Here is a 26,238-nt window from a genome sequence, read left to right on the forward strand (position 1 = left end):
TAATTTATCAAATAAATTAATTATTCCCCTATTCTCCTAAAGTTCCATCCAATAATTATTTCCTCTAAACCCACTCAGTTAATTAATTATAATAAATTAACCTAGTCATGTGATTCCTACAAATTGCTTTTCCTAATCTCATTAGCCTAATTAATCCTTCTAGAATCTCTCATAATCATTCTTATCATTATCCCTCAATTTTTAATTTGCACTCATGCCACATCAACATTGAGTGAAAGGGAGTGGAGCGAAAAGGAGCGGGAATCCCAAATTTCAAATTGGGAAATGGTGGAATTCCTGGGAATGGCGGATTTCCTAGAAACTACTATTCCCCTTTGATTGAATCTAGCACACAGGCAGGAGGTTAGACATCTCAAGGGTCAGAAGAGGACAAGGAAAAAGAAAAACCAGGAGAAGAAAAAGATTCGATCCTCGGGGACCCACACGGTAGAGGAAAATGGAAAAAATGGTCCTCGCTCTTTGGAGTGAAGCCACTGGTTAAATCTGGGCTTCCGAAAGTTACGAACATTTCAAACCCCGCCTCTGGTCTGGTTGCTATTTCCGTTCTGGACAAAGTGGTCGATATAACTATAGCTGGCCTATCTATGACCTTAGTGGGATGATTCTCTAGCTTCAGGCCCAACATTGATGATGTTAGGAATTTCATAAGGAGAAAATGGATGGTAAAAGGACAAGTGGAAGTGGTGGTGCTACCTAGAGGGTTTTTTACCTTTGCTTCAACTTTGAAGAAGACATGAACAAAGCTCTCTGTGAAGGCCCCTGGATGTTTGGCAAGTCTTCCCCGGCTCTCCAGAAATGGGCCCCAAATCTCATCTTGGATGAATCCTTCTTCGTTTTTGCGCCAATCTGGACATGCCTCCCAGGTCTCCCACTCAAATACTAGAATGAGGAAGTTTTCAAGGGCATTGTGAAATCCTTTGGAGAACTCTTATCGATTGGCCCGATGACAGTAGCTAAATCAAGGTTAGTCTTTGCTCGAATTTGCGTAAATGTTAACCAAATGAAAGATATGCCTCAATCCATAGATATCATATCTAAACTAGGAAAATGGTCCCAAGCTATTGAATATGAATCTCTACCATTTGCTTATTTCCACTACAAAAAATTGGGGCATTGGGAAAAATCTTGTCCACTCAAGAAAGGCAAGGAACCCAAGCTAGATAGTATCTCTAAGAACAAAAAGATCTGGCAAATGACAAACAAAAAAGTAGATTCATCAATATCTGAGAGTAATAAAAAAAAGGATGCAATGAAACTTATGAATGAAGTTAAGAGGATTGGGAGTAGCAGCAATGATAAACAGGATTGTGTTTGTTCCAACAACCCACCAGAGAGCTCTAAAGAAGTAGAGATAGGAACTGAGTTGATCAATAAAGAAAGCCCAGAAGCTCAGGAGAATGAAACTATAAGTCAGGAGAAGGATGGATCCATTCCAAACCAAAAGGATGGATCAACTAGCCAGGAGAAGGAAGAATCATATCCAGCCTCTTCACTCTCTAAATCGGCCAACACAAACTTTAATGACTTTAATGAAGCCCAAGACCCTTTTGATTATGAGCCCTTATTGCTTTTAACTAATGGAAGCCCAAAGCCTCTCCTCTGTAAAACCCCTTCCCAAAGCGTGCTTATGCTAGATGAAATCTTCTGGATTCCCGGGTCGAGAGAAGAAAAATTGAACAAGGAGGAACTCAAGGAAGGAATCTCAACTAGAAGTAAGATTAAGAAAAATGCAGATGTTGGAAGCCAAAATAAAAAGCAGGGAAGGCCATCCATAAAACATCAAAGAGAATAGGAAAGCTAGAAGAACTGTGCTAATGGAACATAGTGTTCCATTGAGTCAGCCCTATCCCTAGTTAAAATATGAAGATTATATCCTGGAATATCAGAGGGCTAAATGCCCCCCATAAGAAGGATGTGTTACGGAACATCATCAGAGATCATAAACCAGATGTGGTCCTTGTTCAGGCAACCAAGATGTCTAAAGAAAAAGTTGAAAGGATCAGAATTTTCAAAGAAAACGGAGTCATAGGAACTAACTCGGAGGGTGCCTTTGGAGGAACTGCGATCTTTTGGAACAAAAATACTATAACAGGAAAGGAAATCATCTCAACATTTAATAGGAACTCAGTTTTGCTCGAGAATATTAAGGACAACTTTGTTTGGGTGTTATCTAATGTCTACACTCCTAATACTAAATCCGGGAGAGCTAAATTCTGGAAAAGCCTTGCAGCTGATAGACTCCAATTTCCTGATCAAGGTTGGATTATCATGGGAGACTTCAATACCCTGCTCAAAGATGAAGATAAGATGGGAGGAATCCCCTTACATCTTGATGGAAAACAAGACCTTATGGACTTCATTAATGACCAAGCTCTCATTGATGTTGATCTCCAGGGCATCAATTACACCTAGACCAATAGAAGAATCGGAGCTAATTTGATTCAAGTCAGGCTTGACAGATCTTTAATTTCTCCTGACTGACTTTTTAAGTATAGTTGTTCCCTTGGTTCTATTATCAAAATCGGTTCAAACCATTTCCCTATCTCATTCTCTACCAACTCTTTTTCAGCTAAGAGAAACTTCCCTTTCAGATTTGAAAAAGCTTGGCTCTCCCATCCTTCTCTAGAAGCCTACATTACTGAATGGTGGAACTCTGAAGTAGAGGGTAAGGCTCTTTTTAGAATTGCTAAAAAGCTCAACATCATAAAAGCCAAAATTAAAACCTGGAACAAAGAGATCTTTGGGGACATATTCAAGAACAAAACTCAAGTTAAAGCTGAATTAAAGCTTGTTCAGGATAGAATCCAAGAGGTGGGGTTGACCGAAGAACTTAGGATGACTGAAAATGATCTATTATCTAAATACCACTCCATCATTTCTAATGAAGAGACTTTCTGGAGATAAAGATCTAGAGCTCTGTTCCCGAAGGAAGGTGATAAAAACACTCACTTCTTTAACTTAACCGCCCTTAAGCACAGGGTAGCCAATAGAATATCCAAACTTACTTACAATAAAGGTGTCCTAACAAAGGATTGCGACATCAGGAAGGAAGCTCTCAAGCATTTCAGTACCTTGCTAGGTGAAGTGGACAACCTGGACCACAGTAAGCAAAACACTCTTTTACAAGCCATCCCTTCTATCCTATCAGAAGCTAACAATCGCCTCTTATCTCGTATTCCCACTAATCCTGAAATTAGAAAGGCGATGTTTTCCTTTCAAGGTGATAAATCCCCTGGCTCGGATGGCTTTCCCATGTTTTTCTTCCAAAAATTCTGGCACATTGTGGAGGCGGACATATGCAATGGTGTTAAGGAATTCTTTGGCTCCAGAAGACTACTTAAGGAACTGAATGCCACTTTCATTGTCCTTATCTCGAAGATCCCCAGAGCTGATTCTCTCAACAAGTTTAGATGCATCAGCTTGTGTAACTCTATCTACAAGATCCTTTCCAAGGTTTTGACTTCCAGGTTGCTTAATGTTCTCCCAAGGATTATCTCTATCCAACAGAATGGCTTTATCCCCGGAAGATAGATTTTGGACTCCATTATCTCTATTCATGAAAATATCCACTCCTTGAAAGTGGCGAGTAAACAGGGATTCTTCCTTAAGTTAGACATGGCTAAAGCTTTTGATAGAGTAAACTGGCAGTTTCTCCTCAGGATCATGGAATCATTTGGTTTTGGTGACAAAGTTATCCAGCTCTATTCTCAACTCATGAGAACTTCCTCCTCTACTGTTATTGTCAATGGCCCCCCATCTAATTTCTTCAAAAGCTCCAGAGGTCTCAGACAGGGAGACCCCATCTCCCCCATCCTGTTTACCATTCTTGCTGAATGCTTGGGTAGATTCATCCTTAAAAATGTGGAAGAAGGAAATCTTAAGGGTCTGAAACCCTCTTCATCCAATGTTGTTTGCTCTCATGAACAATTTGTTGATGATTTTATCACCATGGGGGAAGCCACCATCTTGGAAGCCAAAAACATGAAAATCATTTTGAATACCTATGAATCAGCCTCTAGTCAAAATTTCAATTGGGATAAAAGCTCTTTGTTTTTCATCAACACCCTAGCCCAAAGGCAAATTAGGATTGGCAGGATTCTTGGTTGTAACATATCTGAGTTTCCTTCTACCTATTTGGGGCTTCCTCTCTGTCTCAAGCCCGAGGATTCCTTTTGGAATAAGTTAATTGAAAGACTCAACCTGAAACTTGCTAGCTAGAAAGGGGCTGTTCTTAGTCAAGCTGGTAAAGTCACTCTGCTCAAAGCCACTCTCCAAAATCTTCCAGTGTATGCTCTTAGCTTGTTTAAAATCCCCTCAAAGTTTGCAGAAGCTATTGAAAGAATCCAAAAAAAGTTCCTTTGGTCAGGAGTGGAAGTTAAAAATAGAATCCCCCTCATAGCCTGGAATAACATTTGTACCCCTAAGGCCTTAGGTGGGCTAGGCTCAAGGAACATTAGTTCCATGAATAAAGCTTTATTAGCCAAACAAATTTAGAGATTCAAAGGGGAGGAAAGAGAATCAAACTCTATTTGGAAAAAAAAATATCTCTATATGCAACCTTCTGAGGAAGAATTCTTTGACAATTCTTTCTTTGTTGATGGATCTGCCATTTGGAATGCAGTGCAATTTGCTAAAGGCTGGGCTGCTGCTGGCAAAACCTAGAACCCCGGGGATGGGAGGAAAATTAGATTTTGGGAAGATAAATGGATCCTGGATAAACCTTTGGGGGATATCCCTATCATCAGAGATTGGAAAGACAGGTTCAAATGCAGGTATGGTGAAATGGTAAGAGATTACTAGATAAATGGGGTCTGGATTGACTTTAGCCAGCAGTGCCTAGGTCTCAAGTTCCTTCAGATTGCTCTTTCTGCTAAAATCCCTAGAGACAACAAAGATGACATTTTGATATGGAGGAAAACTCTAGATGGGAAATACTTTGTTTCCTCTACTGTGACTATTCATAATGTCCTAGTGGAAGCCACTCCCACCTGGGCTAAAGTTTGGAATAAGAAATTAGTTCCCAAAATCAACATCTTCTTTTGGGTTTTCATCCAAAATAAGATATTAACCCTGGATAATCTTCATAAAAGAGGCATCATTTTTCCTAACATGTGTTCTCTTTGTTGCAGGGAAGAAAAGATAGCTTGCCATATTCTCAATCAATGCTCTTTTAGCCAGGACATCTAGAAAATCAACCTAACCAGGTGGAACTTGAGCTGGGTCTTCCCAAATTCTGTTGGTGACACTTGGCTTCAATGGCATTGTCCTAACTCTAATCCTAAAATTGTGGAGATCTGGAGACTTACTCTGCCAATTGTTATCTGGAATATATGGAAAGAGCGCAACAACAGGATTTTCAAAGATAAAAGGGCTATTCCTGAAGTGGTTGCAGATAAAATCTTTAAGAGTATATTTGAATGCCTCTATGGCACTAATCAGGGACTTGCTGCTAAAGAGGATTTCAAAGGCAGATGGAACCTTTCTACCACCACTTCTAGCAAGGAGAAAGGCAAAGAAGGTCTTGTTTGGTGTTCCCCCCATAGGGATGGATTAAGGCTAACTTCGATGGGGCTTCTAAAGGAAATCCGAGTAAAGCTGGATATGGGGGCATTATCAGGAATTTTGCTAGAAGTTGCCTTAAGGTAGTGGCTGGTCCTCTAGGGAATCAAACTAGCCATTTTGATGAAGCCTCCGCTGCCTTGCATACTTTAATTATAGCCAAAAATCTCAATTATGATAAAATATGGCTTGAGGGGGATTCACTTAATATTATTAAGTGCTTAAAGGGGGAATTAGAGCCTTCTTGGTCCATTGAGAATATCATCATGAAAGCTAGAGAGATTATCGCCAATTTCAAAGAAATTATTATACAACATGCCTTCAGAGAGCAAAACAGTGTTGCTGACTGTTTAGCAAATACTAGAGTTAATTCTGACGTTCAAATGATTTGGCATGAGGATGATCTCAATTTAAACATTAAAGAGATACTCAGAAAGGACCGTTATACGGGGAGAGAAGGACAATTAAATCATGACAAGTAAAAAGCACCACTTGCACCTCGCTAGAAAGGCCATCATTACCTAGCACTGCGGCAGATCTCCTTCTCCAAAAAATTGTTGCATGCTTTGTGGGTTACTCAGGGTGATAATTTGAGTTGCATAGGGAAAGAAGTTCTTAATTTGCAGAGAAACAGAGTCGATATCCTACACTCAAAAATAGGAGGAGATCTAAGATGTGAAGAACCTAACAACACATCGACCTAGAAAGAAATGCCTAAAGTCTGGGAAAAGCTAGAGAAGAGCTCTCTCACCAGCTTCATGGAAAAGCTTGAGGACTATGACAAAGGTAGGGTCAACTTAGCCATTTCTAAGATTTCTGAAAACTGGTCTAGTGGCTCTTTTAAACTTTACGGAGTTAAATTTAAGTTGGATGCTAGGCTTATTTCTACTATAACTGGTATGCCCCACTCTAGGCTCAACTTCTTTTGAGACCTCAAGGTCTCCAACAATGCAGTTACCCTGTTCCCGTGAAAAGAGAAAGAGTGGGCCAAAATCGGCAAGGCTATCGAGGGCTACTACGATGCTACAAACATCAAGAAGTTGTGGGGCTGGGTCCTGAACGCAATCATGGAGTATATTATGGTTGAAGGTCATTTCTCCAGGGCCCACACTTACCACTTCGTGCTCTTGAACCATTTCAGACACGACAAAAAAGTGTCTTTTCCCTACTACCTTTTTCGAACCCTCTCCAGGTCCCTGAACAAGCATAGGATGAACCCTTCCAGCCTGATTCTCCATTGCGGGCTCCTACTGCTCATCTATGAGCATTGCAAAACCATCGCTCTATAGGAAAATAAGTGGATTTCTACTTCCCTTGGTAAAAGGAGGATGGAAGAGGGAGATACTAGCAAGGAGAAGGCGTCATCCAACAAGAAAAGGAAGAGCACCCCCAGGTTGGAAACTGAGGACATTGTCAAGGAAAGCAGTGGTATGGAGATAGATAACTCTAATGGTGAAGACAGCTGGAAGGATGAGGAGCTGGGCAATGAGGAAGAAAGTGGAGATTTCGAGCCTGGTCAAGATAGCCCTATTCTAAGTGATCACCTTGGTAAGGACAATAGCCATCTGATGGAGGAGATGACTCCAAAGGATAATGAGGAAACCAAAGTTAATTCTGAGAAGGAAATAAACAAAAGTTCTGAGAAGAACCTGACTGAGGAAGGGGATAGCAAGGCCAAGGATAGTGCTAGCAAGGGGCTTATCCTAGATAATCTCAAGAAGCTCTCGGAGGCCAGAATGAATTTTGACAGATGGACTTATGAAAACTTAGAGAAGCAAGGGATATATTCAAATAAAAAGAGGGAGGATGAAAATAGAGAGCATATTAATTGGAAGCAGGAAATGGAGAATAAGGTAAAATCGCTGGAAGAGGGAAAAGAAGCGATGAAAAATCTAATGGAAATTGTCCCAAGTATCCTCTTTGCTATCACCAAAAACCTGGAAGATATTGCCAAGGTCTTTGACCATACTCTTGAACAGGTTGTGGATCTTGACCTAGAGGAGGAGACCATCCAGACTAGAAGTGGTGGTGATGCTACCCTGGCGGGTGGAACTGCGAAGAGAACCAGGGCCAGTATCAAGAAAGTTGTGGCTACTGCGCCAAGGACTCTCCCAACCTCAAAGACAACATCAAAGAGTTGCAAGAAATTAACAACACCCTGGCTAAAGCCCTGGATAAAATTTGATTCCTGGATGGCCTGCTAGCTTTTAGGGGCTTTTGTGGGTTTTCCTCGGTTTTCCGCTGGTTTTTCCCTTTTGTTCTGTTTCTCTCTGTTTCTCGTGGCTTTTCTATTTTAGTCTTTCTTGTAAAGGGTTTCGGGGCCCCTTCAAAACCTACATTTTCATTAATCAAAAACATTGAGTCTCTCAAAGAAATTCAAATTTCTTTGAATCCCTCAATGCATCCTTATTTTGGAATTTTTTATTCCTCATATTTGAAATTCAAATTTCTCCCCCCTTTTTCCAAGGAATTTTATATTCCTATTTATTTTTCCAAGTCATCCTTGATCCATGCCTTCTATCTCAATCAATCTCAACCCTTCATAATCAAATCAATCTTGGCCCTCCATTGGCCTTCTCCAATCTAAAATTGGAGCCTATTCTCCTCACATATAATCGACTTCTCATGCATTGTCATGCTGCCTATTTCTTCTCTCATCCTCTTCATAATCTTCTAATCCAAATCCTCCTATCTGTCACTCAAATCCAATCCAATAATCCACTTACCTTGTTGAGCATTTGGAGAGCATCCCACATCCGTCAAGAAGGAGCCCATCCAATCAAGTTGAAGAGAGGCGCTATACAACTTCACCGAAGGCTCAATCCGAGGAACAGGTAAAAATAGCAAAGGTATAAAATGATATTTTGATGTTTTATGGTTTTCTTGTTTATTTCATTATCATTTTGATCATTTGACCTTTCATCCCATCTTCCCATCTTCAGTATCCAAGGAATGATGATTTCATGTTGTGTGCTTACACTGATGTTGATTGGGCTAGTGATGTTGATGACTGGAAGAGCACTACTAGTGGAGCATTATTTTTGGGTAAGAAATTAGTTTCATGGGATAGTAAGAAACAATATTTAGTATCCTTATCTACTGCTGAAGTTGAGTATATTGATGTTGCTAGTAACTGCACTCAAGTAGTTTGGATGAAGCAAATGTTGAAGGATATCAGAGTTATCTATGATAAGCCTATTGTCATATACTATGATGATTCTAGTGCTATTAACATGTCAAAGACTCTGGTGCAACATTCAAAGACTAATAATGTGTCAATCAAATATCATTACTTGAGAGAGAAAGTCAGTGAAGAGAAGGTGAAGTTGGAGCATGTATCTACAAAGGAACAAATTTTTTATATTTTCACTAAGCCTTTACCTACAGATACATTTGTCTATTTAAGAGATAAGTTGGGGGTATTTACCCCTCCTAATGAGAACTAGATGCATTGAGTTGCATCAATCCGATGGACTTCAAATCCTTATCTTTCTATCTGGGTTGGTGAGTTGATGTTGCTCCTTTGGTGGAGTAATTTGTGTTTTAGAGGGAGAAATTCATGAGATTCATGTTTCATATTCTAAGAGGGAGAGGGAGTTTATGTTTTGTTTTGAATATCTTTGGCATTGTTGTCAAAGGGGGAGAGAGATCATGTGAAAAACTTTTGTATCTGTCTTGATCTTAGGGTGAGTTTGTTGGAGATATCTTCTTTCTTTGCATTGATTGTTTTTCACACTCATATGTTGCAATCAATGGCAAAGGGGGATATTGTTGGATATTGTTGGTCATTACTGATACTAGGATATGTTGTTGTCAATGATATCAACATATTCCTGTGATTTTCTCCAGTGATTGCAGATTGGGAAGATCTTATGATCCGGTTTGCAATTTTGTTTTTGTTGTATTGGTGCTTTGCAGAGTTCAGTATTTTCTTTGATATAGTCCAGTGTGATCAGATCTTAAGCTAATTTTTTGGGAGATTGTTTGGGATGGTCTTGTACATCTTCATTTCAAATGGATTATGATTTGGTGCTCCGCAAGTTATCTTTCTTTGTGATAGATGTTGATTGATTGTGTTCTTGAGCTTTCAAAATGTTGATCGATAAAGATTTGATAAGTGGTGTTGGTGTATCTCATTCTGATGATTCTACCGTGCTTGTTGTTGTTTCCTATTCATGTCCTATTTTTTCCAGTGATCCACATTGATTGTTGTCCAATTTTTTGATGGTTTCTATGAACCACTGATGATTTTCGTGTTATGTGGTTTCTCTTAGCATGATTTTCAGTGGAGTTAAGCATTTGGGAATTTGAATTAGGTCCATGTTATATTATGTAAATAATCATATTGGTCTGGTGGTCGATCTTTGTATTGTGTGATGTAATTTTGTAATTGTGAGTTGAGGGTTTAGCAGACCTTGTTATCAAGGTTGATGAATTGTATATATAGGTGATATTGTCATGTATTTTGGCATCGAGGTTGTGTCTACATTATTAGAGAGAGGTATATGTGTGATGAAGTGATTCATCCTTCGATGTTGTAATTAAGGAGAGATTGGTGTTGTAGATAAAACATTTGTGCTTAACCGGAACTGTAATCAAGCATTTGGAGATGCTATTATTTTTGTTCATTTCTTCTAGATTGTAGTCTGAACCTTTTTGTAAGTCAGTGAGACTTCCCTGAGGGTTGTATCCTTTTGAGTCATTGTATTTGAGCATTGAGATCTAGGCAGTGTGCCTAAATGCATGTGCATTCCCCATTGTAATATTTCACATACTACTGCAGAGTATCATCTTATTGTGGGTAGGTTCCCACCGTAGTTTTTCTCTTAACCAGGTTTTCCACATCAAAAATCTTGGTATTGTGTGTTGTGCTATTAAGTTTTCCTATCTTTCTTATTATTTCAATTTATCAGATTTGTATTTGTGGTTAAGTTTGTAAATCTGATGAAGACTGATTCACCCTCCCCACCTATCAGTCTTCCTTCATTGTTTCTATGAACAAGGGTAAAAATTACAAGCAATCCATTCACAAAAATATTATAAATATTAATTCCATTTACATATAATCTAATAATTTCATTCTCCATAACCAATTTTTTTTTTTTTTTTCTAATAACCATTACCTTGCCCCATCCATAGTCCTTCTAGATTAGTCAATTTTTTTTATAATCTTGAAAGGACCATTCTCATAAAACATTAGGTTATTTTTGTACACTTAAAACCTCCAATCATTGAGAGAATAATAGGATCAAAAGTTTTATTTTCTTCCACAAGACTTAAAGGAGTAGAAAATCTTGGTAGCATGATTGTGTTTCAAATAATGATATTTCACATGGTGATTTAGGTATTTTATTGTAGTAGTGGTACTAGAATTTCCATTAATGTGGAGATCAATATTTCTTTTCACCAAGATGAGGCCCTTCATTTTTGTATGCTTGTTGTGTCTTTATAACACTAGACTTCATGTTTAATACCTTATTCAATATTCTAGCCTACTTTTATTAAAAAAATTATGTTATACAATAGGAATATAAGTCGTTTGCGAATGAAAAAAATATTGCACATTGAAATAATAAGTCACGCAAAGATTTAAACTCAAGGTGTGATTTTGATCAAAACAAGTTCTATATTCTTGCAATGGAGCTTTTATTCTCATTCAATTCTCCACACAACAAAAATGCAACAAAATTTTACATGCCTAGCTTCAACGAACAAATCTACACCTTAAAGAACCAATATTTAAGTGCAAGGTAGAAAATTCTCTCATCAACATTATTAAATGTAATTACCTTATAAAACAAAGCATTCAACAACTAATTTGTGAATTCCATACTTATCTCACTACAAACTTCACCAAATAAAATAAAAAATGCCACAATCTATAGCTTGAAACAAAGTTGGACAATAGTTCAGTTTATGACACACAAATCCATGACCTCTTTAGGCAACAAAAATTCCAGGAAGTATCTTCATACAAACCTTTGAGCCTACCTTTTTATTTTTGCTTGGATTGAGATCATAGCCACTCTAATACTAATGTTTAACAACAAAGATAAAATCAAAAAGATTTACATTGCAAAAAAATTAAATTAAGAATTTTATTATAATCATTTCATTGAACTATTACATCGAATGTATTGGATTATAAATCCATTATTCTCCAATTACAGGAAAAACTTCCCACCCAACTAACTAACTTAATAACTATATTATTAAATGTTAAACCTTAATTTCCTAATAATTGTTATCCACATAAGGGATTTAGATATAAAAATAACAAAATTTGACATTTTAAATTCTTATGTAAATATTTGCCATGAAATATTTTAGTCAAAATATGTTATTTAATCACTTTTATCTACTTAATTTTCTCTTTTTTTAAATATTTAAAATTGAGGTCCTAAAATATAAAAATGGGATAGTATATTTTATTTTCATATTAAGAAATTACATTGCCACGGGTTCAAGGAGGAGTTGAGTAACTAGATCTTTAATATCTTTATTAGAGTTGGTAAATCCATCTCTCTTTTTAAAGAAGTTGGTAACTTCTTCCAATATTATAAGCATAGTCCTTGCTTATAGTTGGAACATTATTAGGTTTCAAATACTCTCAATCTAATTTTTTGAGTCATTTTTGCAATAATTCTTTAAGGTAATCCAAAGCTTCTTCCTCTGTAGATTCTGGATGGTCTTTTACATAGCGTGATATGCATGATACTAACTCTCCACGATTTGCTTCAGCCTTCAAAATCATGAATAAAAATTATCATCAAATTAATTTGGACTTAAAAATAACTAAATTCATATACCTTTTGGAATGCATATAAATTTAAGGTCGTAAATAGAAAATAATTACATACCTTGAAAGTTCTAGTGTCACCTTTTAGTCTAAGGGATAGGCATAAAAGTTCATTAAACTTTGATGGATAATCAATTTCTTGAATGATGTCATCTGAAAGAACTGCATCTAATGTTAATATAGGTCACAACATGGTCACACGATATGCTGAGCTTGGTACACCATTCTCTAAATATTCCTCTAAAGATGCGATGTACCCATCAACAGTCCATTGAGCTTCCTTTGTAAGGGCTTTGAGATAAGCTTCCCACTGTACAAGAAAATAAATTTATTTAAATCAATGATATTTTTATCACAACGATATTACATAAGAGTTAAAATGTAGAAAAAATAATAAGAAAATTCATTCAAACATTAAAATCAAAACCTACAATTGATTTTAATCTTATTTCAAAAAATTAAAATCAATTTAAAAATATAGAATGATAATTCAATTTCTCTATATAAAGAGTATTCTTTTTAAAATAAATGGAAGAAACATCTTAATAGAAGCATAGAAGAAGAATATTGTCCTATTTTAAAGCTATATTACCACTATAATGTAAAGTCTAATTAAAATAACATATAAGAGAAAAGGGGAAATAGTAACATTTGTAGAGATAACCAATAAATACTTTTTTGCTAATTATAACAAGTGAAGTCATACCAACATAGAAATTGAATTTAAATAGTTTATCATTACTAAAAATGATTTATTTGATTTTTGGTATTAAAGTCAAACATATATACTTGGAAAGATAAAATTAAATTTAGCCACTAAAAAACATTTATTCTTATAGATTATGTGAGGTGTAGGGATAAAGTAGTGATATAATCTTGTTATGAGTAATAGATTCAAATTCATATAGCTTTGAGTGTGTAAGGAAGGGTGTCTCATCCTTGAATCTTCTCTGTGGCTTGAGCACTTTCATTTACTCCCATGTGAAATGCCTTATATGCTATTTTAATATTTTTAGGAAAGCTTTTTGGAGGTAAAGGATCCCACCTAAAAGAAAACATGCTAATACAATAAATTAGTCTATATTATTACAATAAATTATAGTTTATGTATATACTATTAAACACAAAATAACAACTTAATAGAGAACATTAATTTTATATTTATTAAGTGTATGAAAATATTTTATTAAATAGAATAATGGCTACTAGACCCCAATCACTTACTATTTTTTATTATTAAAAGTATTAATAATCTACTATTATTTTCTTTTATAATAATAGAAATGTATGTGGACAATAAGACCTATCTCATACAATACTTACCTCTTAATAGCTTCATTGAAGAGTTTAATCTCATCAATAGTACCATAAGTGTCATAGACATCATCGACAATTGTTGTAAGAGAACAAAGCTTTGCAAAATCACTTCTATAGACAGAATACTTATCATCTATTGCGTATGCACATGCTAAAGCCATCATCTATTGTGTATGCACATGCTAAAGCAAAATATTCCACATGACGATGATGAGCAAACTCCACTTTATCCAAATCTAAGTCCTTCCACCATCTAAAATCAACATTAAGACAAGTTTAAATTTTCTATAAAATTAATTCACAAAATACTATGAATACATAATCATATTTATAAACGTTGAATAAAAAAAAATTAAATTAAAAATTATGACCAAAACTCACTTGAAAAACTTAGAATCCTTATTGAAAAAGAAATTAAACATATAGCATTCTCTAAAATAAGTGCTGTCTACTTACCTTAAGATTGGTTCAAGCTCTCGCCGATGGACTGACTGCATGATATTGAAGTCCAATTTAGCCAGATTCAAAATTTCTTTATTACCACCCATTCTGAAAATCAGAGACAAAAGGATAAATTTTCTTTAACCATGAGAAGTAAAAGAAAAACTATATTGAAAAACTATGATGTGTTATCGTCATATATGTCCATGTAATTCCTTGCTTCAACTCTGGGCAGATTTCCGTGCCAGCCATACTCCAGGTTGTACTTTATCTGCGTATTAAAAATTTTCACTCATTCTCACATATTTCAGCTACATGCATCTTGAAGCTTTGAGAAACCTTATCCTACAAAAATAGTGAGCACACATCAAATTCAACATTTCACCTCCTTTTGGCCTTGTCTTGAGTGTTTTATTCTTTTGTGATTTTGAGTTGTTTTAATGCCATTTTAGTCCATTTAGGAATCACATTTCATTGCACACAATGATATCTCATCTTCATGAATCAAGCTTCGTTTGCCTTCCCTATTTAACAATTTACACACATACCTTAGTAGCATTGTTAGAAAACTAATCACAAATATATTTATTGATATTTCAAGTAAAACATAATCAACTAATGTATTTTTCAAAGAAAATATAGCATTCTAAAGACTATAAAAATGCATTCCTTGTACCATACATTGGCCTTATTTATTATAAAAATGTAAACTTATTATTAGAAAGAAAACAAAGCAAACAATTAGAATTTTTTTAGAGAAGAATTTCACACCGAAAACAAATACAAAGAAAATAATACTACCACAAAATATCCATAATAATTATTATAAAATATTTTGTCACCCAACTAGTGTATGAAAAAAGTTACACAAGACAAGTATCATGTAAATTCATTTATTCTCTAGCCACTTATATGATTATAATTCATGACCATTTATATATTTGTCATCATGGCAATATTAAGTCCTCAAAACTAAATAAAATTCTAATCATGAAAAATATATAAAATCGTTTAATATAACATTATCTATTAAGATAACTATAGATGACACATGACAACCTTCAAAATACAATTACATCGAGTCCCATCCTAAATTACATATGGAAAATAAAGAATGATACGATAATTTAAGAATAACATGACACACAAATGGTTTCCAAAGACGGATAAAAATTATGCTTAGGAAACTAAGAGTGAACACATTGAGGTGCCACATATTTAGGTGTCACCCACTTAAGCGACAAGAACATTTTTAAATGATTATAAATTTTCTTGAAAAATATGATAAAATTTAAATACAATTCATTTTTTTATAAAAATACAATCATGTGAAATATATGAGCTGAAATGTGTGTTTTTATATTAAATTTAGATAACTAGACATAATTAAGAAAAACATAGAACACCTTATTAAATGAGGCCTTAAAATATAAAAATAGGATAATAAGTTATATTTTCAATATAAAAGATTACATTGGCACTGGTTCTAATAGGATTTGAGAGACTAGATCTTTTATATCTTTATTAGAATTGGTGAAGCCATCTCTCTCTTTATAAAGAAGCTGGCAACTTCTTGCGATATTATAGGCATGGTCCTTGCTTATAGCTGGAACATTATTGGGTTTCAGATACTCCCAATCTAATTCTTTGAGTCTCCTTTGCAACAAATCTTTAAGGTAATCCAAAGCATCTTCCTCGCTAGATCCAGGATGGTCTTTTATATAGCATGATATGCCTGAAACTAATTCTCCACGATTTGCCTCAGCCTTCAAAACCAATTATTAGAATTATAATCAAATTTATCTGGACATATAATTAACTCTATTTATTTTACACATACGCCTTTTGACATACATAAAAATTAAGATTATGAATATAAAATTATTACATACCTTAAAGGTTCTAGTGTCACCTTTCAGTCTAAGGGTTAAGCACAGAAGCTCATTAAACCTTGATGGATAATCCATTTCTAGAAGGATTTTATCTGGAAGAAGAGAATCTAATGTTAATGTAGGTTGCAACATGGTTACACGATACCCTGAACTTGGTGCACCATTTTCTAAATATTCTTCTAAACTTGGTATGTACCCATTAGCAAGCCACTCTGCTTCTTTTGTAAGGGCTTTGAGATAATGTTCCCACTGTACAAACAAACAACAAGCTCATTTATATTGAGTGATGTTTTTTTATGTAAAACTATATATATATATATGAGTTAAAATATAAAAAGTAAAAATAAAAAGAAAATTTAAAGTTCAAAATCAAAACCTAAAATAATTTATACAAATTTTCACAACTTATAGTCAATTTTTAATTTTCTTAGAAAATAATTTATTATATCCCTTTATATAAGAAGTGTCATTTTTTAAATAAATCCAAAAGAGAAAAATAGAAGCCTCTTTTAAAGTTGCGATATCATTATAATGTGAGTTCTAATTAGAACAACATACAAGGAAAGTGAGAAAAGGGTAGCATCTGCTCAAACAACCAATTAAACCAGCAAATATTTCTATGCTACTGGCTATAATTAGTGAATCGATGTTAACATACTTTTTGGTTTTGGGGATTAGAGTCAAACATACAAATCTTATAGATATTTAGTAAGAGAAAAGAAAATTGAATCAACAAGAATCATTTAGTTCTATAGATTATGGATGGTATAGGGATGAAGTAAGTAATATAAATTTTGAAATGAGTAATAGATTTGAATTCATACAACTTCGCGCAAATAAGGGAGCATGTCTCGTCCTTGAGTCTTCTTTGCTACTTGTGCACTTTCATTTATTGCCATATAAAATGCTTTATATGCAATTTTAATATTTTCGGGAAGACTATTTGGAAGAGAAGAATCCCACCTAAGATACAAACATGCCAAAACATTAGATTAGTGTTTATTAGTGGCATGCACTTTAGTGCACGTATATATTGTAAATCACAAGGTAACAACTGTGATAGAGAACTTACTTCTTAACAGCTTCATTAAAGAGTTTAATCTCCTCAATAGTTCCATAAGTATCATAGATATCATCCACAATAGTTGCAAGAGCACAAAGCTTTGCAAAATCACGTCTATAGGCAGAATACTTAGCATCTATACAATATGCACATGCCAACGCAAAATATTCTACATGACGATGACGAGCAAAATCCACTTTGTCTAAATCTGAATCCTTCCACCATCTAAACACAACATGAACACAATTTTTAATTTCCTATAAAAACCAAATCACAAAATACTGAAAAAATAAAATAATATTAATAAACATTGAAGTTCTTACCAAAACATTGTATGAGGGAGCTTGCCAAGGAAACGGATTTAAAGACTTAAAAATTAAAAATTCTATATGAGTCTCACATATTTTAATTGCTCTAACATAGTTGCCGTGTACTTTCACCTCAAGATCTGATATCTACTCATAATAAATGTAACTTACTGTAATATTGATTGAAGCTCTTGCCGATGGACTGACTGCATGATATTGAAGTCCAGTTTAGCCAGATTTAGAATTTCTTTATTACCAGAAAACCTGAAAATCAGAGATAAAAGGTTAAACTTTCTATTAATGAATAAGCCGTGGATAATCATGAGAGGTAAAAAGAAAAACTATGTTGAAAAGTAATGCCATTACTCCGTCCATGATGTGTTTTCGCCATATATGTCCATGTAATTCCTTGCTTCGATCCTGGGCAGATTTGTGTGCCAGCCGTACTCCATGTTGTACTTTATCTGCGTGTTAAAATATTATGTTAGGTTTTAAATGAAAATGATTCTCTATTGCTAAAACTAGAGCTTCTGGTCACCATCACCTCTCGTGAAAGAATGGAACTGATATCAGTCCTCTGTAGAGCTTGATTCAAATATGTTGTTGCAAAGGCTTTAGCCTCGTCCATAATATTCTCCCCTGGAAAAGCAATTAAGGAAGCTCTATAAAGGTTAAGAATACTTCCTATCTTCTCTTCCTCTGATTGAGTTGACGGACACAAGAACTGCCCATCATTTCCTTTGAAGTGTCTTAACACATCTGCATGCACAAATGAAAACTTAAACAATATGAAAGAAACGAGAGGAATGAAAACATAACCAATAAAGAAACAGCCATTACAAGCAGGTGTTAATCACCTGAAGAAACGGGATATCTGTTCAGTCGAAGGATTCGAAGTCCCAAGGCTGCGGTATTCAGATCTCTAGGGCAATCACTCCAATATCTGCTAACAAATTATTTTATTTTATTCATATAACAATCACATCAATGTTAGCTTTTGCAGAGCAAACTTAGCCAATGTACTATTTTTATTATAAGATTTTAACAAACCTGTAAACATAATCAAGTGCTTGGGATATTTCATTTTTGAAGTGCCTATCTATTGCAAGGCGTTGAACTTTATCCACCAGCACAAGGCGCTCAAAAGCGTTCTCTGCACAAGATTTACCACTTTTTGCTGTGGGCATTTCATTGAACATGTCCTTGATCTCTGCAATAAGCCTCTCAGCACTCTCCTTGTAATGAGAATCCTGTAAAATTTTGACACTCTTGTTCATATGATCATCTAAAAAACTAGAAAAATGAATAAGAGAATGTGAAAATCAGTTAAAATGAAATCCGCTTGCCTCATATTGCTGCTCTCGGATAGTTTTTATAATATCATCGTCCCACAAGTTGGGATGATGATTGCCTGTGCGCCGAGTCAGACCTTCAACACTGGTGGTGGAAGCCTTATTAAGCCTGCTCTTGCTCAAGCTTGGCAAACTTTTATTGAAAAGCTTGACATGATGGTTGGGTGGAGATTTTAAGCATGAGCTCAAAACAGAGGGGGAAACAGAGTAAAGAGCCATTGAAATTGAAAGGATTTGCACACCAGCAAAGGCCCTACGGTGGCCTTTTATAACAAGAGGTGATGAATTCTGTCACAAATTTTCAAATAGGCACCTTTGATATGATCGAATATTACTAATTTTGTCCGAAACGTCCACCTAATTTTTCTATCTATAGTTAGTAATTATTTGTCCTTTATTTTCCTAGTTGTCTATGAAAAGAATAAATTCATCCTTAAATTATTCTTAATTATTTGTCCTTTATTTTCATATTTGTTTATAAAAAGAATAAATTCATTGCGAAATTATTCAGTTTGTCAATTCTACATATTATTCGTAAATTTCCATTATTATTATGAAGAATGCAAAAGAAGTCTACCTTCACCCACCATTGACAAGACAAGCATATAAATACAAATTGTAGGATCAATCACGAAGAATTGTTTTTTCATAAGTCTTTTTTTAATTTGTTAGAAACAAAGGTGTGTAAAAAAGGTTAAATCAAGTACTATTTATATAAGGTGAAACCTTAAATGATGTTTGGAGGTTAACTCTTATAAAAATATCTAGTCTTCTTGTTTCCTTTTCAACATTATTCTTATTTCTTCTTATGTTGTCATAGTATCACAATCAAGAAATGGTGATGGGAGTCCTAATTGGACCAATTTTTTACTGGGTCCTCCATTTTTAATACAATTTGTTCTAATATAGACAATTGGGTCTTGCATTTAAGGGTGATCTTATTTCAACTCAAAAATTTATTAGCATTTACATTAGAAACCCTTATGTTATTGACACATATAGTGAGAAGAACTACATCCAAATCATTATACAACTTTTCATCCAATTCTTGAGCTTGGGGGGATTTTGGAGAATCTCTGATACAATTTTCTCTAGTTCAAACTTTACACGGACACTTAGCACCAAAGAATCTAAAATGAATGTTATTGTTAGCCCGAGTTCTAAAATTTTTATTGTTGTTCTTCTCTAATAAGAAATATAAATTTCTATTATCAATAATTTTGTAGCCCTGTATTAGCTCTTCCTGTAGCTGTGTTATCCATTGTTCTTTTAATTGCACCTCCACTTGCACTTGTTTGTATGCATCCTCAAGTTTATGAGATTTATATGCAAATGGTATATTTTATCCATTCTCTTATGCTCTTATTGATTATCCCTTTAATTTTTCTTGTAAGAATCTAATGTTATATTGAACTTTAGCAACTTAGTTTGAAATTTTGCTTTCTTAGACTGCTCGACTTGGAAAGTCTCAATTGAAACTGTATCTTTTAGCTCTAGAGTCAATATTTTGATCTCTTGTTCCTAAGACTTTACCTCTATCTATAGATATTTCATTGTATCTTTCACACAAGAAAATTCAAACTCCTTTTTCTCCTATTTAACTTTAGAAAATTTGATCTAACAAATTTTTGAGAGTCCTCCATCAACTTCACTTTAACTTATTTAATGAGATTGATAAATATTTAGTACATCTATATGGATTAAGTATTTGAATGATTCTCTTGTGGTTTGTATATTTTTTTATTCATCTATGTGATCATTTGTGACTATTGAGTGGGTTTATATAGAGGCCTTATATAGGGCTTTATTAAGGATTTTCCTTTCCTTTTTCTCCTTGCTTCTACTCAAGTATCCAATGCATGATGTGCATCCTACATTTATTTATATAAATGTGTTAGTGATTAGATAACACAACATGTAATAGCATATCCCTGAGGAAACCCATAAGTGATGGTAATTATCTACTAACTAAATGATTGTTGGGTTCCAATAGGTAATGGAGACAAGACCATGGATGTACATGTAGAAAAAATGGGGAAAGGATTGAGATATGATGGGTAGGTGACACAACAGATAAAGGTGATAGAATTGAAATATATGGAATACTAAAAGATTGCATGAGTTGCAATGAAATGGATGAGGAATATAAGTGGTAAGAACTTGATGGACTATAGTGATGGGCGAGGCAATAGAGAATGAAAGAATGGATTGAGATGAAGTAGAATAAGAAGGTAAATAAATAATTACTTGTGCAGATACTGTGGCTATTGGTGATGTAGAGATTGGTGCCTTGGTATTTCCTCATTAGAGTCCCTTTGAAACTTGTGTCTTATTTTCTTTATATGGGTTATTCTACCAACAAGGATCTTGATTATTTAACATTTTTAAATTAGGGAACACTAATATTATATAGGTTTAGACATGATTTTCTTATATATCTCCTCCATTTTGCTCTTCTTCTTATTGTGATATTAAATGATTCCATGAGCCTATGTGATTTTTATCCTAGGATCTCTAGACACCAAAGCTAATTGGATCAAATGAGATGTTTTGTAATATTTTATCTCGTGTATGGCCCATTATAAGATCAATCCCATAATTTGTTTGTCGTATTCCTCCTCTCCTTGCTCCTCAAAAGGTTTTTTTGGATATACATTACTCATTTCATAGGGTGATGCTAGTGCAACATGTTCTTGATCTACCATAACATTTCCCAGGTTTTATCCATTTTCCACTACTTCAAAACTCTTGTTTTGCTTAGATATAATTTTTTACGTTTAATTTTGATAGGAATTTATCTTTTCTTCATTCCATTTTACCTTTTTTAAAGATTTTTTTAGGCCAAAGATTATTATTCTTGATGGAGCATACACACATGTAGTTTGATATGGGGTCCCTTAAGCAAGACATGGCTTCGTAGGGAGCTCGTTGACCCTGAAATACATATTAGATGAATCAACAATTGTCACTTCCCATTTTGAGCCCTCTAAATTATGTTATATATTGTTTTGCATTCTAATTATAATCTCAAAGCTACTTTTATGAACAATCATACTATGATGATGATATAAATTTATATAAACTTGATATGGTTTTTAATTGATGTACGTGTGAAATTTACTAGCATAAGATGTAATGAATTATTCATATTATGTTCTAATGATATGATTTGTTAGACTAAATACCTCATTGGTTTCATGAAGTAGATTTAAGAGATAGTTTTACTCTTCCTAGACAAGGACAAAGAGAATCACCAAAGCTCAAGGGAAGCAAATCCAAAAAAAAATTAAAGGCCATCATGAAATTAATAACACACATACACTCTCTGTGTTGTATGTTTGCAATAAATTTTGTTTTTCACCTTGAGCTATGTAATTATTTTGAATTTGTCTATTTTGTCCTAATATTATCTAGAAAAGGTAAGTGTGGTTATTGTTTGAGGATCTAGAACATTCTTTTTATGTAAGAAAAATATATTTTCTTATTTAATGTAGATATTTCTATATAAGAATATAAATGAGATAAAAATTATATACTAATATAAATGCATACATTTTTTTAAAATTATAAATATTCTAATTTGAGAATTTATTTATCTTGGTTTTAAGTTGATTGCTAAAATATGAATAATTTTAAAGAAATTTGAATATATATGATATAAATGTATGTATGTTTGTCTGTCTCTCTATCTGTATGTATGTATGTATGTATGTATGATAAGATTGAATAGTCGCACCTTGAAATGCTAATGATCGTTATTAATAAATTAGGTCATGGTCACCAATCGGACCATTGAAGAATGAATCTCCTACCCTACAAACCTCAAGTCTATTTCTAAATCAATTATTTATGTGACATGATGCAATTATCCTTCCCCCATCCTATGATTTGTGCTACTCATTCTCAACATAAGGGTAAAGTGTATATACTCAATGTATTATATATGTTGTCAATATTGAGGGTGGCCAAAGATGAAGAATATTTGGAATTTATGAAGATCCTTATCAATTTGTTAACTCCACATAGTGGAGAGAAAAGAGGGATTATAGAAATTATCTTCACTTCATGAGATACGATTCCACCTCTATAAAGACCTTGTTAACCTAATTCTATGTTTTATTTGTGCATACATGCTTCAATGTGATCTAACCAAGTACTCATATATTCAAGGTGTACTTGTGATGCTTCCATAGATATGGTGTTGAAAGATTAGTTGGTTTTTGTATAGTGAGCTCTTGAATATTAAGATTCTTAAATATGGAGTAGTTGTGTTAAAGTTATGCTACATTGTGATGTTGAAGATTCTAGTTGGATGAGTTAAGGTTGATGTGATTTATGTCTATGTGCTACTCTTCTTCATTCACAACTTATGTGATATGGCTTTCAGTGTCTATAATTATGTTAGAAAATAATGTTGTCATTTATATTATGTATCATAGATTATTGTCAACTTATTGATGAGAGGTCATTATCTATTTCTATATGGTTTATACCTTTTTTCTCAATTAAGGTTGTGATGCTATAATGATTACTCTAGATGCTTAAGAGATATGTGGAAGATATTATTTAGTTGTACTTTTGATGATGATGTTCAGTATATAATTATGATGTTTCATGATTGAAATTCTCTATGGTCAAGATGATATGAGATTAGTGATGTGATATAATTATTAATCCTTAGATGTAATGCAATTGATGTTTGTTATTTTTCAAGTTTATATTGTCATTTCATATATGATCCATTGGTACATTACTAATGCCAATTGCGAGTGTCCAGGTACATGTACCAATGGGCAATTGGGGTTGATCTCTCACTCCTTAATATGATTCCTTAATGTAGTTGATATTCTCTCATATGGAGGAGATTGGATCATATGTTAGTTTTGTACCTGTGTTTTATTCCATAATTGTAAGCTTGAGTATGATTGTGGTATTGTGTTAAAATGTGTAATGTTGTTTTGGGTTTTTAATTCTAAAAGTGTTAAGGTCTTGTGCATGATATCTTGTGGAAAAATTTCATGTTTATAATTTGTGTTTCTAGGCCTTTATTTGACCCATTAAGCCTTTTAGGAAAAGAAATTTAAGTTCCTAAGGGTATAGTATAGGTTTGGGGGTATTTTAAAATTGAGTAAAAATTCATGCACAAGTTTTGAAAGGTGGTTAGAGATGATATGATTCACCTCTCAATGTATTTTCTCCCAAGTGGTAGGAGAGAATTGGTCGAGAGGTGCGTAATAGAGTGGGTAAGTGAATTTTTTTTATTTTTTAAAAAATACACATGTGGATCCAGTTGAAAATTGGAAGCATGTTTGCAAATCAAACACAATCTAAATGATAGAAAATAAGAAAAAATAAATGATAAAATAATCTAGGGATTAATGAACAAATTGAAAATCTGTAAACCAAAAGAAGCTATACCCATGTGGGAGATCCAAACATGGGGTTTTTTTCACACTCAAATCCAAATTCATGCCCTTGCAAAATTTTGGCCATAGTCTCTCATCTTCAACTTGCACACCCAAAAATTAATGAAATGGACTAAGAAAGCTCTTTTCTATTGTTACTTAAAGGTTAGGGTTTCTGCATGTTGCCCTAAATTCCAATGGTGATAAAAGACTTAATCCAATGGTAGAGATTGGTTGCATAGTCCATTAAAAGACTAATCTAATGTAAAATTTAATTAACCTAGATTAATTAGTAAACTAATCCATGGTGGGGTCCCATGTGACTAGGGACCCTCACTTTATGTGGTTTAAAAACAACTTTGAAGAGTGAATTTTAACTTGGGTCTATTTGAGCCTAGATAATATAAATTCCTATTTGAGCCTAGATAATATAAATTCAATATAGAGCTAGATAGGAGTAATTTAACTTAAATGTATATAAGATTACTTATATTGTGAAATATTATATTAAACGAGACCTAATAGATGATTTATTTGATAATCAACAATGGAATGATTAATAAACGTTTGATTTATAACACTAAAGAAAATTTCAAATATTTATTAGATGCTAATGTGATTACCATGGTTGATATTTTTCTAGGACTTATATCCTTCTTTAAATTAAGTAAATAAAGTGGATTTATAAATAAAAAACAAATTATTATTATTATTGTCACTTGAGGGGTTTTATAATGCTAATTAAAAAAAATTGGGGTAGAGTTTAGGTTGTGTCATGTTTTCTCCTTGTAGACGGAGTAGGCATGGCATGTGAAGTATAGAGTACTCTTTATTACTCTAGTAAGGAATGTAGAAAGGAAAGGTTTCTTTAGAACATGTATAAAATGAAGGAGAAATCGTAGAGTTTCTAGGGAGAAATAAAATAAGAAGCTAGGGAGGAGAAAGGGGCTCAAAAGATAGAGAAGGATTTTTAGGGAGAATTCCATTGCAAAACACATTAAATAGAAATTCTAAGAATATAAAATCAAGAAATGTCAACTTTCTTTTACATACTTTGATCATCATGTAATAAATTTTAAGTAATTTTTGTATGATTGTGCATAATTTTTTTTGGATATATGGTGATTGATAGATAAGTTGAGGTCATGGGCTTAAGGGATCAATGTTCCACAAAACTTTATCCTACAATAAAATATTTTAGTACTCATATAAACAAATGTACACACGTCTATAGTAATGAGTATCTTTCTTAAGTATTATTTATGGATAAGAAAGCGAAAGTACACACACACACACACACACACACACACACACACACACACACACACACATATATATATGTATGTATGTGTGTGTGAGTATATGTAAGTGTATGTGTATGTGTGTGTATGTATGTGTATGTTTATGCATATGTGTATGTGTATGTGTATGTTTATGGGTATGCATATGTATATGCTTATGTGTATGCGTATGCATATGCACATGTGTATGTGTATGTATACAATGTGTATGTTTATATAAATATACACATGTATGTATGTATGTATGTATGTATGTATGTATGTGTATGTGTATGTGTATGTGTATGTGTATGTGTATGTGTGTATGTGTATGTGTATGTGTGTATGTGTATGTGAATATATGTCTAAGTATATATACACATATATGTATGTGTATGTGTGTATGTGTATATATGTCTAAGTATATATACACATATATGTATGTGTATGTGTGTATGTGTATATATGTCTAAGTATATATACGCATATATGTATGTGTATGTGTATGTGTATGTGTATGTGTATGTGTATGTGTATGTGTATGTGTATGTGTATGTGTATATATATGTATGTGTATGTATACATGTGTGTATGTATGTATTATGTTTATGTATTTATCTATGTATCTATGTGTGTATATGTATGTATCAATGTATATTTGTGTATGTATGTGTTGTTGGCAAATTGGAGGAATTGATTATGTGTTGCATTGATGTTTTGTCATTGATGGCAATACCCGCTGTTTTGGTTGTTTACCAATTTTCGGTAGGTTCTGGTAGAGCAGTTCGATTATAATATTGA

At 33.7% G+C, this 26,238-nt stretch overlaps 2 protein-coding genes and 1 pseudogene across 2 annotated transcripts; all 3 read right to left on the reverse strand.

The window, feature by feature from the left end:
- Nucleotides 1-11,986: 11,986 nt before the first annotated feature.
- On the reverse strand, nucleotides 11,987-13,118 carry LOC131070150 (alpha pinene synthase, chloroplastic-like; annotated as a pseudogene).
- A 41-nt stretch (nucleotides 13,119-13,159) lies between these two features.
- Nucleotides 13,160-14,019, reverse strand: LOC131855849 (alpha terpineol synthase, chloroplastic-like). The gene is made up of 2 exons (XM_059216690.1): nucleotides 13,703-14,019; nucleotides 13,160-13,424 (listed from the first exon to the last, which is right to left on the reverse strand). Exons 1-2 carry the CDS (start codon nucleotides 13,858-13,860, stop codon nucleotides 13,313-13,315), a joined length of 270 nt encoding a protein of 89 aa, XP_059072673.1. The 5' UTR covers nucleotides 13,861-14,019; the 3' UTR covers nucleotides 13,160-13,312.
- A 1,546-nt stretch (nucleotides 14,020-15,565) lies between these two features.
- Nucleotides 15,566-19,010, reverse strand: LOC131070110 (alpha pinene synthase, chloroplastic). The gene is made up of 10 exons (XM_058005632.2): nucleotides 18,747-19,010; nucleotides 18,451-18,650; nucleotides 18,258-18,343; nucleotides 17,945-18,159; nucleotides 17,767-17,864; nucleotides 17,572-17,664; nucleotides 17,102-17,317; nucleotides 16,854-16,992; nucleotides 16,030-16,278; nucleotides 15,566-15,903 (listed from the first exon to the last, which is right to left on the reverse strand). The coding sequence occupies exons 1-10, from the start codon at nucleotides 18,969-18,971 to the stop codon at nucleotides 15,607-15,609; spliced, it is 1,818 nt and encodes a 605-aa protein (XP_057861615.1). The 5' UTR covers nucleotides 18,972-19,010; the 3' UTR covers nucleotides 15,566-15,606.
- Between the last annotated feature and the right edge of the window lie 7,228 nt (nucleotides 19,011-26,238).

The sequence above is a fragment of the Cryptomeria japonica genome, chromosome 1 (genome assembly GCF_030272615.1).
Source record: "Cryptomeria japonica chromosome 1, Sugi_1.0, whole genome shotgun sequence".
NCBI classification, from domain to species: domain Eukaryota; kingdom Viridiplantae; phylum Streptophyta; class Pinopsida; order Cupressales; family Cupressaceae; genus Cryptomeria; species Cryptomeria japonica.